Raw genomic sequence first — 18251 nt, forward strand, 5'->3', positions numbered from 1 at the left:
GCAGAGAGCTTCATGGAATGGGTTTCCATGGCCGAACAGCTGCATCCAAGCCATACATCACCAAGTGCAATGCAAAGCGTGGGATGCAGTGGTGTAAAGCAGGCTGGACTCTAGAGCAGTGGAGACACGTTCTCTGGAGGGACCAATCGCGCTTCTCCATCTGGCAATCTGATGGACGAGTCTGGGTTTGGCGGTTGCCAGGAGAACGATACTTGTTGGACTGCATTGTGCCAAGTGTAAAGTTTGGTGGAGGGGGGATTATGGTGTGGGGTTATTTTTCAGGAGCTGGGCTTGGCCCCTTAGTTCCAGTGAAAGGAACTCTGAATGCTTCAGCATACCAAGACATTTTGGACAATTCCATGCTCCCAACTTTGTGTGAACAGTTTGGAGCTGGCCCCTTCCTCTTCCAACATGACTGTGCACCAGTGCACAAAGCAAGGTCCATAAAGACATGGATGACAGAGTCTGGTGTGGATGAACTTGACTGACCTACACAGAGTCCTGACTTCAACCCGATAGAACACCTTTGGGATGAATTAGAGCAGAGACTGAGAGCCAGGCCTTCTGGTCCAACATCAGTGTGTGACCTCACAAATGTGCTTCTGGAAGAATGGTCAAAAATTCCCATAAACACACTCCTAAACCTTGTGGACAGCCTTCCCAGAAGAGTTGAAGCTGTTATAGCTGCAAAGGGTGGACTGACGTCATATTGAACCCTATGGATTAGGAATGGGATGTCACTTACGTTCATATGCGAATCAAGGCAGGTGAGCGAATACTTTTGGCAATATAGTGTATGCGTATGTGTGTGTGTATATATATATATATATATATATACACATGTATATATGTATATATATATATTTTAGTTTTTTTTAATTGCATATTTTTATTTTTATGCTTTAATCTCACTGCACTGTAGGACTGAGAGCAACAAGAGATCCTTTGTCCCCAATTTACACTTTATAAAACTTTTTCCTACGAACACCATTAGTTTTTTTTCTTGCACCTTAACTTGGTTCTTCTGCCAACATGATTTGCACCTTATTTTTCTTACATGTAATGTGTGAGCTACTGGACACCTTGATTCAATTCAATTCAATTCAATTCAATTCAATTCATTTTTTTTATATAGCACCAATTACAGTCAAATTGTCTCAAGACGCTTTACAGAACCCATATGCCTGACCCCCAGAGCAAGCCAAAAGGCGACAGTGGCAAGGAAAACACCCTTTTAACAGGGAAAAAAACCTCGAGCAGAACCCGGCTCTTTATGTGAGGGGGCCCCATCTGCCTGCTGGTTTGAATTTCTATCTACCTATCTACCTATCTACCTATGCATGCATGTATGTATGAATGCATATCTATCTATCCATCTCTTCATCCATCTATACTAAGTTTAGTATAATACATATACTACGTTTAAAGCAAAGGTGTTCATCCACCACTTCTAATACTGCAAAATAGCAGGAGAGAAAAATAATTATTGAATTGTCTTTCTTCCGATCATGAGTCAAGTCTGATCCATTTGGATTACAATAAAGCAAAGGAGGAAGTCATATTGTATTTTTTTCTGACATTTAAATAAATGAGCGAAAAACTACCATTAAAAACAACACAAGGATTTCTGAAATTTTAAGTGTTCATGATGTTTTAAATACAAATATTTTTTTTTTTTTAAGTGACCCTATAAGGGCATATTACCTTGGACAGCAGTTTGGTGAGGTCTTCAAACAGATTGGAGCAGTAGAAATCACAGTCATAGTTGATGTACAGCTCAGTGACAAAGCTGGGGATTCTCCATAGCTGGACAAGGGCCTCGAGAGCCATTTCCTTCATCTCATATGGCATCTTCATGTTCTCTGATGTGATAATGTCCATCAGTTTTTTCAGGTACATCTGCCAGGTCAAAACGGAGGTTGATTAGTATTGGATCAGGACAGTTTTACCATACATTTAGATTCCATGAGTCATTTTAGATGACAGTCAACTGACAGAGTTTAATTTTTTTTTTTAATTTAAAAAAAACATAGCAAACTGGATAAAATAGTTACCTCAAGTTGAAACTTTAGATGCACTCTCATGCTTTCAAAAAGCAAGAAGCAAACCCGTATAGAGGAAGCATACAGGTTCATACGGTCCACACTCAGCAGCTACAAAATAGATCAGACACATCATCACAAAAGAGACATTAAAATACATTAAAAATCCAGCTTTCTCCAAATACAATATCATTTTGCTTTTAGTGCTACTTGGCAAGTATCAAACATACAAATCATGGCAGAAACACTACAGTGTTATTTCAATGTTATTTTAATGAAATCAAGAATTTGCATCGGTGATGAATTTAAAAATATAAGGATTCAACCAGATGCCACAAGTGTCAGCTTTGAGTCAACCAATGTAAAGTGGCTACACCTAGCTAGTAGTTTCTGCAAGTTTCTTATTCCCAAGTGTTTACAGTTTTGGAATTAGACAATAGAGCTCAAAAAGCTTTTTATCAACAAGCTGTTTCTCACACCAGCTGTCACTAATGCAGAGAAAATATTCCTAAAGTATCGATTCAATGATAGACCATACAGATACAGATATGCAACAACTACAAACATTATTTATACACTCTATTTTACCTGGAAGAGATGTCTGCAGAGCTCATCTTTGACCAGCACTAGTAAAGACTGGTAGTTGGCAATGTGTGCCGACTCAAGTGCTACAGTCAGCAGCTGCAGGCCCATGTGCATCATGGCATCAGTGTTGTGACGGTCATTGGGGTGGGTCAGTGAGATTAGAAAGCGAAAAAGTTCCCTTAAACATGGCAGGCCATAAGGGATAAGCTGAGATGCTCCTACAAACAAATGGAGGACAGAAGTTAAGGAACAGTTTTATCTGACAAGATAAGAAAATGTTCTCAGTGCGTAAAGAAAGTATCAGGACTGTACAATATTGAACTCTCAAAATCAACTAATATGCACTGAGCTTTTCATGAGTTCACTGTTTATCACAAGCAGCTGTTAACTTGTAAACTGTGTATCAGGAAAAAGTGTTTCCCCCATTTGCAAACAAGACAATGCAAAAAACAAAAACTGAGGTTAAACATTAGAGAAATCACAGCTTTAAAACCCTCTACCATCTCTTTGTGTAGACTGTGTGAAACGGACTCCTCGGGGGTTAACGTAGTCCATGTCATGGACAGAGGCGCTGTCTGACTGATCTGTAATGGAGTCTTTATCCTCTAGAACCTCAGGGATGGACTCCACTGAGATTGCCTGAGCTGGTTCAACCTGCCCACTTTCAGACTGGATGTAAGTGGAAACAGAACACAAGAAGTTAAAGACACATAGCAGCTTCACAAAAAAAAGATGGACGATGTCACTACAGTTGAATACATACACAATGACACCAATAGACAGAATTTCACAAAGTGAACATGAGTGGTGGAAAAAGTTATTTACTAACTGAGTACAATGTCCATGGTGCAAGAAAGGATTAGGAGTTGAAGGGAGATGGCGGGTTGGCCTATTGATATTTTGAACATTCCTACCTGTCCATCCAGAGCACAAGAATCATTCCCATGGTGTGTAGTAGCAGTGCTAGGGGAGGTTGCAGATGAGCTACACTGTTCCAGGTCAGAAAGGTCTTCCCTGGAGGTGGCTTTGGAACAGGTGTCCAGGCCACTGTCTGTAGTTGTAGGGCTGGAAACGGACGAGCCAGCATTGTCTGAGGCTGGAAGGCTGGAGTTGGACAAACCTTGTTCAATGAATGGGACACCACCTAAAAGAAACGAGATGCAGCGAATCAGTGGTATAGTATGATGTGTATATTACCATTCACCAACATGCACAAATATCCACAGCAGTAGGTCCACCACAGACTGCCTACACATTTGTTTGGCAGACAATAAATAATGCTTCAATGTAAAGCTGCATGTTACCCTGGTCTGCTTTTAACCCTTCCAGGAATTTTGAAAGAAGAGACAGCTGCAGAACTTGACAGGAATTTATCTTCTAAAATGATCTGAGAGCTGACAATAGTCTCTAAAGATTGTGAGCATTTTATTAAAGTAGTGACTTCTACCTGAAATGTTGTTGTTGCTGAATGTGCTGGGTTGACTTGGGTCCATCTGACCAGAGGGACTTCGGACCATGTGGCGAGGTGGCCTTGGTGAACGTTTCTGCTTCTTCCATTTGGATGATTCGCTCATTCCACCGGCACGCATCTTCAACTGGAGGAAATAAAGTGGCTCACTGAAACACCAACTCCAAACACACTGAACTGCTGGTCCATGTTTACTGATTAAGGCCATGATCAGACAGGATGCTTTATTTCAAAGAAAATCGTTCCACATTTTTCTCCAAAAACTGAGACTGGTGTGGTCTCTGAGACTAAACACTATTTAAAATGAATACACAATGACCTCCAATATTTTACCTACCACAACATAGCTAAAGCTACATACACAACATTCTCAGTGTTCATTCTAAAGCATTATTCTTGGAAGGTTAACCCTGTACAACATGTTTTGGCAACACTATAAGTAATTATAGTAACAAAAATGCAGTAAATTCAACAGATGATATACACTCACAAAGAAGTGTGAGGCTCAAAAGAGAACATCCTATTTGATCACAGTGTAACAAGAACACAGCTTCAACTGTTAATTAACCAGCACATAATTTTTATGAGACAATGGAAGGAAGAGAAACTGCAGAATATGCGCATGCATGCAACTACTGTCTAAAAAAAGATATGGGATGCTTTTATTCCTAAAGGTGCTTTTTCAGTGTGAGTGTTCGTATTTATTCATTCAAACTATTTACTTTTTACGACACTCTTATGAGGTAGTTTTGTTTCCAAAAAAGACACTTAGACATGCTCTATCCTGAAACAGCTGGGAAAGCATATGGGTGGCATGATGGCATGGTAAACAGCAGCTGACACATATGCAGGAGTACGTAAACCCAAATTATTAAATGGCAATGCCATAATGCAATAATAATACGAATGCAATGTGAGCATTTACAAGCACAGATACATCATAGAAAACTATGTGTAAAATCAAGACCGTCCAGAAGTTTCTAAATAAACTGTTTTGTTCTTTAGTCACAGATGAAAATTTCTTCAATACAGCACATCATGTTCCTCCTTTTAGTACAGACTAAAGAAATGGGAGGCTAGTGAGATCTTAAAAAGGGCAGGGAAAAGGTTATAGAGAAAGACTCTCCAGCCTCAGTAGTTGAAGTCATCTTCCTTACCTGCACACGCTTGTTTTTCCACAAGATATTGTAAGCCTCAGAAGAGAAGGGGGAGCAAGCAGGTGCCCGGAATTAGTGATGGTAACAAATCAGCAGTGGCACCAATACACAACACATTGAAGCACACACATTTAAGCATGACAGGAAGGGTGTGGAATCCAAACAGTGCACAGGGTTTGGAGACATGGACACAGCCACTACAGGCTCTAACCGCTAGTGAATGAGCAGCCAGCTAATGAGCAAGTAGTGTTCGAGGACGGGCAGACAGGCCATGCAAAAGCAACATCTGCTGAAACAATTTAAATAGCTAATATTCAGGTGTAATTCAAAAGAGATTGAGAAAACTGGGAAATTCAGAGTCGTTTCGCACTGGACAGTCCTGTAATATTCCCTTTTAAAAGCTTAGATAAACCATCCGGGTAAATTCTCAATGATCCAGGTCATGGTAATTATAAGAGCTTCAGTAAAAAAGGAACTCAGTTTTGCTTTATGATTCTTCTCTTTGGTTCTATGTCTGAGAAATTAAGAAGAATTTTACCCAAACATAACAAGTCGGTGCACTTCAGACCCAGCAACCACTCCTAAACAAAAACTGGATCATCCTAAGGATGTAACACCCATACACGAGCAGAGCAATGTTGTATGCTGTCCAATGCTGCTGCGAGTACACAGACATATACATAGAGGAGACAAAACAACACCTGCACAAGTGCATGGTCAGGACAAGACTCAGCAGTCCACCTGCATCTAAAGGATGAGGGACAATTCTTTGAGAACAGCAGTGCCCACATTCAGGACAGAGAAGATAAATGTGAAGGAAGTCATCAATGTTTAATTCAGAGCAAGCCAAAGAGGGGGTCTATGACACTCCTTATCAAAAACTTATAATACATGCCACCAACCTAGCAGTTTCACAACTATTCACACCCGGGAGTCTTGGTTTGTTAAGGGATCATTATCCACATAAGTTGGGACACTCCCCGTTAGTCAGAACTGAAAAAGCATCTTGGATGAGAGGTGAAATGTCTTGAAAAACCAAAAACAAAAGTCCAGTTGCCTTTTAACTGAAGCTTTAAGTCGTGCTCACCCATTGAGCCTTTTCGCCTGTAAATCTAAACACAGTTTGAAAATACTTCAGGTAAATACAGAAACCTCCATGCGCCTTGTCCATGTTTTCGAGTGTGGAACAGGCTCTTCATTGTCCCTTGCGGCAGACAGAGAATAAACAGCTAATGTAACTGTGATAAAGACAGAGGAAGCAGTAATGAGCCAATTCAGGCTTGGTACACCATAATAAGGCAAGCAAGATGCCACACTTGAAAACTTCCATAAATTAGCCATGTCAAGGAGTGTTTTTACCAAAGATGTTTAGACAAGAGAGAAGGTTTCAAGGCTGAGGATGTACTGGGTGGCTTTGCATATGTACACCAAGAAGTTGCCTCATTGTAGAGGGATGAAGTGCAGCCAGACCATTAGTGTGGCTATGCAAAACTACCAGTTAGTAATGCTAAGGGCATTCAAAGACATATTTTTGACTAAGTAATACAGTCCAGTAGAAATGATTTAATACAGATTGAATACAGTCATTTCCTTCCTCATGTTGTCAATTAAACAAGTGTATGATTGTAGAGGTGCTCCCTAAACTCATGACATCACCAAGGGGACAGTGGCCTCTGTCATATTGCAGCGCAAATCAGAGCATCTTAACATCTTCAGTCATGGTCATGTGACATATTTTCGAGTTCAACAGAATACACGGATGAGTCGCAGTTTAGTTACAGATTCAAATCAAAGCCTTAATACATGATTCAATTACAAAAAGTGACTACATTTATACAGTGGTATGGCGATAAAGAGTTGCACACACCTCGCCCTTACTTGTGTTATTAGATAAGGGGAAGGAGAAGAGCGAACAAATTAGACTTCTACCACAGCTATTGTTTTCAGATTTACTAACTCAAATCCAAGCACACACCTCTCACTGCTACAGATACTATCTGCAAGTTAACCGTCGAGTATGACTGTAAATGATGGTCAGTTTTAGCTAGCCACTAAATCCAATTAAACTGGATAAATTAATTTAACAAAATTTTAAAATTGTCATTGAAAACAACTCATTAAACATACAAAATTTTACTGAAATATTTTTGATAGTAATTTAGCATGTATTGAGAGATAAATGAGCAATTAGAACACAGACACAGAAATGTGTTTTATATTTCATTCATCTTCAAGGATGCAACTAAATGGCAGCATTTCATACATGTAGTATTTTGACAGGCAAAAGTCAAACTACAGTTCTACCTCTTAATAGTATTATTCTAATTAGTCAGTGCAATTAGAATGTGTAGTGGTGGAATTACAGAAAAAACACTTTGACAGACTGCTGCAGTGTTGATGACAGATTTAATAAGTTGAAAAGACACACAGGCTACCATTTTCTAAATCCTAAAAACCGACAAAGTTTATTAGCAGCCCAATGCAACCTCATGCACTCCCACCAAGTAGCCATGCTAACCCTGCTTTGGTCAGCGCACTGTGCCAGAAAGGCAATAGTGTGGGCCAGTTAAGTACCCTCTCTCGGCCATTCTGACTTGTGTTTCTATGCTGCTCTCCACAAATAAGATCCTGAGTCGCCAGTAAACCAGACGGGGTCTGTAGAAAGGAAAACAAGCTAAAATAACTACTATACTACTAATGCTAATATTACTTGTACTGAATAAATAGCAAGTAACATAGAAAACTTAAAGTTCAAAAAAGTGAAACTGAACTAACAGGGAAAAAATTAGGTTAGAGGGGGCTACATTGCTAGGGACAGGTGGCAGGAATAGAACAACCATTAATGGTGGTGTTAAAGTTTACTCAGAAACTCAGTTCTTAATTCCCCGATTAATGAACCACAGTCATTTTACCTAACTACTTCTAAAGAGTACTACAGATTACAATATGCAGGAAAGTCTAGTAGATGTTGCTGTTCAGGACATGTGTATATATATTTGCCAGTTAAGTAATCCCATTACATCATTAACTGCGCTTCACAACTACATATGAAACATTCAGACAGAAACCCAAAAATAACCCAAAGACAATGAGGAAAAACCAACACAATTAAAATGGAAAAAAAGAGCACAAGAACAGCAAGCAGATCAAATATGCATTCAAAATCTCAGTCACATTACCTTCTTCATGTTGGCACCCACATAACTCTTGGCCTCCTCCTTGAACTGGGGTAGTCTGGAAAAACAAACAAAATACTTAATGCAGTCTTTGGGTAAACAATCTTCTGACAAATATTTTCCTGAGTACAGTCTAGGCATCATCCTAAGAGGTACATGAAACTCCTAATCTGACATGTCTTGCTAACCAATTCTGAAGAACAATAAGGATACACAAAGTCCCATCCTGTAAGCTGACAGAACTGGTTCCTTACGTTTGCTACGTATAAAACCCAAAATGTCTCAATCTGTGTTTTTCAGTACTGTATACTGCATTTTCAAGGCAGATGAGTTTAGTCATGGTGAAAAATACTTATTTTACCCATGATATGTCTTCTAACATGTAAAAAAAAACTCTATATGGACATGTTTTCAAGGTAAATATCTTGATTTTCAACAAAGGAGGTCTCCAGTACAAAGGAGTGTAGAATGTGTCCTAAGCTGCTTAAAAGGCAATATCATGGTTGGAATCTCTACATCTTCAACCTGAGCCACAAATAAACTTTTCCAGTGTTTGATTAACAATGCTGGCTCCTATTCTCAAGGCATTCGCACAAAGAGTGAGAGTGTGTGTATATGTCTGTGTCTGTGTCTGTGTGTGTGTGTGTGTGTGTGTGTGTGTGCGTGCGTGCGTGCGTGTGTGTGTGTGTCACTAGGTTTCTGTGGACTCTAAAGCTTTGGTGGAAAATGAGATGTCACTACCAGTCTCACACACACATACACATTCAAAAAAAGAAAAAAAAAAACAGCAACCCCCTCCTGACATTAACTCAGCGTTAATAGAGTGTTGTCTTGCAAGCATGATTATTGGATGATCTGTGGGTCCAACAGATTAACATGCCTAATACTTTCAGCAGGCAATCTAAGACTCCCGCTGAAGAGCCACTGCTCATTATTATCTGATGGGGGTGGGGGAAGAATCCCAGATGCACTCACATCTCTATTATCTGGGGTCTGTGGACAAGTAGAGGGTTAGGGGTTGAACATGAATGAAATGAGATGTGTGGTGCTTGAATGTGTGTGTGTGTGTGTGTGTGTGTGTGTGTGTGTGTGTGTGTGTGTGTGTGTGTGTGTGTGAGAGAGAGAAGGAGACAGACAGAGAGAGAGAGAGACAGAGTGAGAGAGAGAGCATTATCAGAATGATGAGTAAAAAGTCCACACTACAATTATATCTCCTGTTCATGTGGCATGGATAGCTCAGTTTACGACTCTGGCTGCCATGCCGTATGCTCAAACGGTGAAATCTTGTAAGAGGACATGATAACAAGGTGCCATAACAGTCCTGCCAGTAAATAAAATCAGGCAAAGAATGCCAGGAGGGAGTGTCAGTGAATGGCGACAAGCTTGGCAAAAACCTACACTGCACTTTGCTAGAGGAAACACATCCCAGCACTTTGTGACAAATCTTGCATCTAATAGTCTTGGTGGAGACATAGACACCTTCAGAGAGGAGGTGAATCAAACCATAACTTTATTCTGAGCTCTGTTTGTTCTCTAGCGGTGCTCCTTCACATTCAGATGAGCTTTTTTTTGTAGCTGATTTTCCTGATTGCTTCTGTCTGGCATGGCTGGCAATGCTAATTCTGTATGTGAGCTTGTGTGTGAGTGTGTGCGTGTATGTGTGTGTGTGTGTGTGTGTGTGTGTGTGTAGATATGCCTCTTAGTATTTATGGGGGTTGGAGCTTTGCTGTTGAAGGAGAGACCAGCTTCATCTATATGCAGATCATACAGTGTGCAGCTCAATTGGCTCAGCGCCTTGTCTGTGACTGAATGTGACTGGCACTCTGATGCATGAGGACTCAGTGGTTTGTGGGGATAGGTTTGTGTATCTGTGTCTGTGTATGTGTGAGTGTGCGTGCGTGCGTGCGTGCGTGCGTGTAGGGAGAGCGGAATTTTTATGCTAAATGCCAAAGGAGAAATCATGTTATGGCATTAGTGAATCTGTGGCCTACTGACCCTGTGCAGAGTGCAGAATGAAATTTATGAGCTTCATGGGGTATAATGAGGCCTGAGAAGCAGGTACATAGAGAAAACCTCCAGTTTATAATCCAGAGGTGATGAGGAGTGCAACTGAAGTCCAGTCTTCTTCCATTGTGGGACAGCTTGAGATTTAAGGTTTTAAATTCTACTGTAAAGCTTTACTTTATTGTGCTGTAAAAAGCTTTGAAGCAGAATTCAATTCGATCAGGCATTAAACAGAAACAAATTAGTTCCAAAGATAGCATTGCATTTTAACAGAACAAACATAACTGTATTTCATATACTTAATCCTAACCCCTTTAGTAGTGTATACACTGAGGTATAACTACTTTAATGTGGTTAAGGACTTATCGTTCATCCACCCCTCTACCATACAATTACCTGGAAAATAGTAACTGCACCATGTCAACCAGTGTATGTTCAGCTGACTTCCTGAGGAGCTCTGCAAACACAGAAGAGGAATAGACATTAAAACAGAATAAAATGACATAACGAATACTCCTATTGTAGCACAAACTCATTGGCTCCCTGTGAAATCCACAACAGGATTTAAAATTCTTCCCCTCGCATGTAAAGCCTTATATGATCAAGTCCCCATCATATCTTAAAGAACTCTTAGTATCATATTGTCCCAACTGAGCACTTCAGCCTCAGAGTGCAGACTTACTTGCGGTTTCTAAAGTTTTCAAAAATAAAATAAAAGGCAGACCCTACATCTGTCAGGCTTTTCTCCTGTGTAACCACATCCCACTTTTCCACAGTTTAAAACAATAAAATGCTTCATTTCAGTCGATATCAATAATCACTGATCATTGTTGTTGTTATGAAGTTTTTGGACTGTGGGAAGAAGTCAGAGAAAACCCATGCAGGGAGAACATGCAATGCAACAGTGCTAAACACCAATCAACTGCGCAGCCCTCAATTAACATCAGTTTGTAATTTGTCCTAGAAATGACTGTCAACATACTAGAATAATATTTGATTGGTTCATGATAAAACTCACCACTTAGGCGCATCTCGAAGCAGATCCTGAAGCAGGATTGCATGATCTCACAAACAGACTCGTTGGTCAGATGGGCCCCAACAGGTGTCAGCAGCAAAGTCCTCAGGACCTGAAGCAAATACAACTTTACTAAAAAGCAGTCTCACTCCAGTTCCTCTTACTAAATTTCTACGATGATGAAGCCAAAAGTAATTACATACTACAATCTGTGAGCAAAATTATACTACTTAGATAATATAAAATACTGACAAAACTTACAAATAGTGAGATTCTCATAGCTAGTGCTAGGTGATAAATTGAATACGCAATACACTGACATTGTTGAAGATAAAGACATCATTAGTAGTAATGTTTATTTTGTCCACTTATGAGTGGGTGGAACATGAACCTCATTTGTTGGTTCTATGAGGTCAAACAAGACAACTGCAGCTACCATCAAAAAACATGTACCTGTAAAATTTTCATCAGGACAACTTCATCACTTGCAGGATCTGTTCCAACAAATCTAGCATGTGTGACTGCATCTGCCATGTTTTCAATGGCCTCTGCTGCTGCTTCATGGTTAGCATCTGTAGATAGAAGACAAACGCACAATATTCTTAATCCTTATGCGGCTATTTTTTTTCTTTACATGTTTAGTTTTTTTCATAATTTTGGCAGTGTTAATGTATAGGCATAACATTTGGCAGAAGTGTTTATTTTGGGGGGATTTTGAGCCTCAGCTGCCACAATGTGGCAACAAATACACTGTGCACAAAACAAAGTTACACTCAGGGCAACAGAGATAGCATGAAAAACACACTGGTCTTTAAAGGTTTAAAATCCTAAAAATAAACAAGTTTGTCGTGGTGGTAATGTGCTGGTACAACTGGACTACATTTATCGTCTTTCAAATGTTTTGTCCCAGTCATTTTTTTATATGTGAGAATAACTTTGGCCAATAAATCAGTCCACAAAAAATTTGTTAGAAACTTTTTGGTGCGCAATGATTCATTCAGTACTTAATGAGTAATTTTCTCAAAATTTGAAAGCAAAAGTGACAAAAGAAATTATTGGCTGCAGCATTCCAAATGTGGGTGTTGTATTCTATGACCAAGGGGTTTCGGGCAGGCCCTGTAGCAAAGCGAGACATGATAGTTGACAGGTTTCATAGCTGACATTTATGCTGTTTCCAGGCCTAAAATCAACATGGCCGCCTATAACCAAACACCACATGGCATTTTTAGAGATAGATTCTTCAAAATTATATGTATACAATTGAGTAAAATTGAATTTAAATGTTATTCATAAAGATAATGTAGTAAACCTGTTGACATGCGATAAATCCACACTTGACTCACACACTACTGTATAGTAAATAACTAAGAAAGCCTTGGAGTCTGGCCAGTCTTTTCTTCAGGAGGAAATGACATAATGGGTCATGTGATTTGGAATTAGCACACTTCCTTCAGAGGTGTTTTTGTAATGGGGAACTTAGTTGAAAGTGATTTCTTGGACACAGATACAATTTGTTATTTTACACATAAAATTTGATATATTGCCAAAAACAAAATATCTGTCCTGATTATCTCAACTTAATAAAAAGAACACAATCAAAACTATTTTTGAATAAGCTCACTTGATTATTGTTTAGCTAATTAGAAGGTGGGTGTTATTAAATTCAGACAGTTATTTAGTTGACATTATAACGATATCCAGTCATTTTTATTAATAAGTGATTGTTTCCATAATAAATAATTATGGAATTTGTAAAGACAAGATCACAATGAAGATAAAAAACATTATTTTTTTTCTTTTAATAAAAATTAATGCAAGATATATGCCATGGACTCCAAAAGTCCCTCAATTCTATATTATATGCATAGTCAAATTTGATGTAAATTCCACTTTCTCACCAACAAATCTTTGTCTGAAAGATCCGAAAGGGCTTCTTTTGAGTCCAAAGGGTTAACGTGCCAGACTATTGATTAGGATTGTATGAAATCTCCATGCCTACTAGGAATATTATACCTTAATCTCTATTTACATTAGTGGAATCCCTGTTAATATCTGCAGCTGCCATGTCTACTACTTCTGATCAGAGAAGACTTGGGGTGCACATCAGGGTGCTGGGGCTGATCTGAACCCTCTCTTTTTACTTCCAGTGATCTGGAATATTTTAGACTGAAAGAGGACACCATATATTGGTTGGCTACTCAATTCTATCATCCACTGTCAGAACAGGCACAGCATTGTACAACTATGTGCTGTATGCAGGGGAAACATACTCTAAGAGTGAAAAAGAAACAGAAATCTGAATCTGTTACCATTCCAGTGGTAATATAAATACAGGCTGATTGTGACATAATATGTAACAAGCGGCAGCAACGATTGTTAGTAAACTCAGCAACCAGGAACACATCCCCAGCAGCTCAATGAATAAACAAAACTAGACAAATCTAGTACGGTCCATCCCCACTGTTCTTCAAATTCTGGGATCTAATGACCAGATGTGACCCTTTGTTGGAGGCAGGCTGGGACAAATTGGCTGTCAGAGCAACAGGAGTCGATGTTTTTGAAACCCGAGCAGCTGGCCAGCTATCTGCCTGGAGCCAGCCTGTTTTCCTTTCCCATCGCCCTCAGGAACAGCAATTCATTAACTAATAAGCAGAGGGGGAAAGGGGAGCGGAAGGATGGTGGGAGAGACAGAGAAAAGGAGGTACAGCAACAAAGCAGCCTGTCAGTATTAAGAGACTGACATATGGAAAAGATGGGTGGCTCATGGTTTCAAGTGATACTGTACCTCTGTGTTGTAATGTATGATTACAAGAGGGCATTAGATTAATTAAGTTAGAGATCAGGAAAATCTGATGTTTGGGATCTACTAATAATTGGCAGCTACGGTAAAAACTGGAGTGCATATAGTAATTCATTCAAAAGCTGGTTAAGGGCTGAGAACTGTTTTTTTCACGTGGCTAAGGCCGTCCAGAGAGAGCAATCCCAACATCCCTCCAGAGGCAAAGGTGACAACAAGCATGGAGGTTGTGGTGAAAACATCCAACATCCAGATGCAGAAACTGGAGACATGGGGATCCAGCAGAATGTCAGAAGTGATATAAAGCACTAATCCTTCTCTTGGCACACAGTCTACACAAGTGATGTCCACAGGAGGGGCTGGGGGGCATTGTTAAAATAACACTGAGGAAAGGAGAGGCTTAGTATGTGTGTGTGTTTGTGTGTGCCTGAGGGTATGTGGGCAAAGTCAACAGGGCGTTGAACCAGCTGCCACATAAAGCAGTTTAAGTATATCAAACTCTTGTCCCAAAAATCAAAGACGTGGCATGAGTGAGAGCGAGCGTGAGGGCAAAAGGGGCTGGTTTTTAAGTGAGCGACACACAAAAAGCTCTCAAGCGGCACTCTACGTAAGGGCCGATACATCTTTAGAAACCAAACAAGGGAGTGCTGCTTTTTTCATGACCAGGGAAATAAATGAGTTTGTTCACCTGTTCATCATCTGAATAGCACAAGATCACCTTTCAGACCAGGCTGCTCTACTCGCAGATTTTGCTACAGTCTGTGTGCACAGTGATAAATGCATGGAATGCATCAAGTCTTTTTGGGGATTTAGTTTTTTCAGATTGTGAGACAAATATTAAATTAAGTAAACATTCAGTGCTTTGTTTGTAAAAGGACAAAAATGCAATCAAAACTGAGAATACAGAAAATACATAACACCTAATAAAATTGAGCAAAGTATGCCCCTGTATCTTCTCTATGGTTGGGAGGTTTTCATGTGGAAATCTTCCAAAAATTCCAGTCAGGTTGAAGTTGAAAATAAATGCTCTGGATAGACAGGCTGGATGCACAAGTCCTGAATTTTCCAACATCCTTCAAATCTATAAACTATCTTTGTAATGTCATGTGCAAGCTTTTCCATCTAAGATCTGGTTTTACCTCAGCAGGTTTATGTAGGGATATGCTAGCTATTTAGTACTACATCTGTATAAAGTTAAGTTTTTTCTTTTGATTATTATTATTTTATTCAATTTTATTATGTCTATTCTCCCTAAAATTAGTGGTTTCATCTTGTACTTCACATGGTCTTTTCTTTGCAAATTATTTGTTCTTTAATCATGACAGCCAATTTATTAATGGATAACATTTTATTCAAGCCTTAAGTCAGCGGCAGGCTACAGTTGTACTCTAAGATCATCTCATCTGGCAGTGGCTGCAGTTTAAGTCTCAGTTGAGCCTTGCTCTGAGCCCTATGTGGTCTAGCGACCATGCGGCTGCTAGCAGCGCAGTATGGGACTTTGCTGACTGTGCTGAGCAGAAGAAACCAAGAGAGAACAAAGGAGGGTCAAAGAAGGGGAGATGAGCAGTGGCAAGAGAAAGGACAGAGCAGAGTTCTGGATATCTATCAGCAACAAGGCTTAGTTTAGTGCTCTCTCAGTGCCAGTAGACCACAGGCCACAGATGAGGGGAATTACCTCTCTAAAAGAGGTGCGTGCGTGCGTGTGTGTGTGTGTTTGTGTGTGTGTGTCTGTGTGTCTGTGTGCGTGCGCGCGTGTTGTGTGTGTGTGTAGGGGACATATTAGTGGGAAAAGAGGGAAACACATCAGAGGATCACATTCACACTCTACACAATGCCCGGGATAAAGAGGAACACATCTGTTTGCCAAAAGTTAATTTCGTACTGCAGATTTCAAGAGGCATGATAAAAAGGCACTGAGTGTTAACATACTTGCAAGACACAAAATGTTAACAGGCATCGTCAAAGTAAGTACAAAACAAAGCAACAAAGTCATGTCCACCTACAGAAAAACAGTTAACGTGTATTTTTCTGCAGATGGATAAAACAAATTTATTTTAAAAATACTGTATCACAACCAAACTTTGTCAGAGAGATGGAAGAAAATCTGCATCTATATGAGACACAAGCCACATAAAGTGTTTATCAAAGATTGTTAGATGTTTTTTTATTTCTTTCCAGCCAGGAGATGGCAGCACCTGACAAGACCAGTGTTGCTGGTGCTTCTATGCAGTTATCCACTCAGATTTGCTGCGTTATTCTAAAGAAATGATCCGTTTTATGCATCCAAACCAAGGATTATATATTTCCTAAGGTAGTTTGAATGGCCTTTACATATTTAGTTGACTGGGACTAACAGTGTACAAGGCATTACAGAACAATTACTAAATAGTATAATTTCAAGTCACAGGTTTTAAGCTGGTGATAGGGTTGCAGCTTATGGTCTTAGTTTTGGTAAAAGTTTGAAATCTCTTTTGTTCCTTACCTACCTCATGTACTGTATGATTTACTTGACTTTGCTTGTGCAATACTGCATCTATCCATCAATATATCTAACTACTGTCTCTATTCTATCTAAATCCCTACCAAACCCACCTTGGTTTAAGGGGGGAAAACTGTGCTGAGTTGTCAAACAAAACTAAGGTATAATTCAGCACTCCCCTTTATGCAAAACAAAAATATGTTATGTGTTTAATATTCTCTTAAGACAAAATCTAAAAGTAAAAGGTTTATTAAAAAACTGAATCAAGTAATGAGCCCTGTTTCTTATATTATGCACTACTTAAGGAAATAATTTTGTAAAAAACTGTAATATTTTGCAGTTCTATAGATAACTTAGAAGTATTACTTGGTACAGTATAACTCTCCTTGAAAACTAAAATTTTAAATACATTCACTCTACACTTTCATGAGAAAGTATGTCTTTATTCTCCTCTGGGAGCTTCACACATTCTTCAGATTGAATTTCAATACTCTTTGAACCTGCATTCAATCGCCTGCTCACAGCCCCACTCACCCCCAACTAGAAAAATATTGGATGCATGGCTGAGTGAAACAAGAGGAGAGGCGAACATGTTAACTGGCTGCTGGAGACTTTGCACTGTTTGAGGAACAAAATTCAAACTGAGATGTACTAGGTTTAATTAAGTTGTTAAACTCCTGTCTTATTTTTTCATACTTATTGAAAGTGGAGAGCAGTTGCCTTGCAACCAAGCTGCAGTTGTGAATCTCTTAGAACAGTGCTGATGAGATGCTGGTGATGGTGCCATGGCGTCAGGATGAGGGTTGTAGGGATTAAGGCACCTGGTGTCAGGTCTGGAGCGACAGACAAAGGCTCTTGGACTAAGAGGGCAATTTGTGAGGTGATATTTGAACAGATACTGTGTGTGTCTAAGATGACAGTCCTTTTAACCTGCAGTATGAGACATATCAGTGTGAGTCTGAAAAGCACTCACTGCTCCTGGTCTTCAGTTTGATTTACTATCCACATATACTCAGTATTCATCTGTCCCCAAAAAAAATTCACCGTATATGGAGGACATTTGTCTTAAAAAATTTCAGTTCAAACATGGAATCCTGTCACTTATTTTTTTGCTCACTGCGATGGAGTAAAAAGAAAAATATAAACAATTTAAAGGACTCAGAAAGCAGGACCCAGTAGCTTTTTAACAATGTGCAATGTTCCTGTAACCTTAAGCGCTTATTTTGTTTAGAAATGGCTGCAGCTGTTTTGACAGCATTGTAACATTGACTCAGCCCGGCTATTTCAACTAACATCTGGCGATGCATATGCATTTCACACTGAACAAAACAACTGGCAGACGGTGGGCCATATTTCGGTGATGAGGCTAATGAGGACAGGCAGTCCTGACTATATGCCAGTACAAGTCAGTTTCTGCATGAATTATGACAATAGAACATTCCTGGCATTCTTTGACTGACCTGACGCTGAGCAACAGCACTGGCTACAATGTAGCTTCCTAAAAAAACTCTGAAGTTTCAAGAGCATC

At 39.5% G+C, this 18251-nt stretch overlaps 1 protein-coding gene across 9 annotated transcripts in view; it reads right to left on the reverse strand.

Annotated features, from left to right (window-relative positions):
• Positions 1-18251, reverse strand: part of gbf1 (golgi brefeldin A resistant guanine nucleotide exchange factor 1) — a 92346-nt gene that overhangs the window by 33164 nt on the left and 40931 nt on the right. For 4 of the 9 annotated variants that reach the window (XM_055018963.1, XM_035942267.2, XM_055018962.1 and 1 more), the window contains exons 5-15: positions 11901-12019; positions 11451-11559; positions 10829-10889; positions 8432-8486; positions 7827-7907; positions 4075-4222; positions 3542-3771; positions 3128-3296; positions 2631-2845; positions 2055-2153; positions 1705-1899 (exon numbers count right to left, since the gene is read on the reverse strand). In XM_055018963.1, the coding sequence (XP_054874938.1) occupies positions 1705-1899; positions 2055-2153; positions 2631-2845; positions 3128-3296; positions 3542-3771; positions 4075-4222; positions 7827-7907; positions 8432-8486; positions 10829-10889; positions 11451-11559; positions 11901-12019 (1481 nt within the window). Of the gene's footprint in view, positions 1-1704; positions 1900-2054; positions 2154-2630; positions 2846-3127; positions 3297-3541; positions 3772-4074; positions 4223-5252; positions 5289-7826; positions 7908-8431; positions 8487-10828; positions 10890-11450; positions 11560-11900; positions 12020-18251 lie in introns of all 9 variants that reach the window. The other 5 variants (XM_023296147.3, XM_023296155.3, XM_055018965.1 and 2 more) reach the window with 2 other exon arrangements.

The sequence above is a fragment of the Amphiprion ocellaris genome, chromosome 16, assembly GCF_022539595.1.
Source record: "Amphiprion ocellaris isolate individual 3 ecotype Okinawa chromosome 16, ASM2253959v1, whole genome shotgun sequence".
Lineage (NCBI taxonomy): Eukaryota > Metazoa > Chordata > Actinopteri > Pomacentridae > Amphiprion > Amphiprion ocellaris.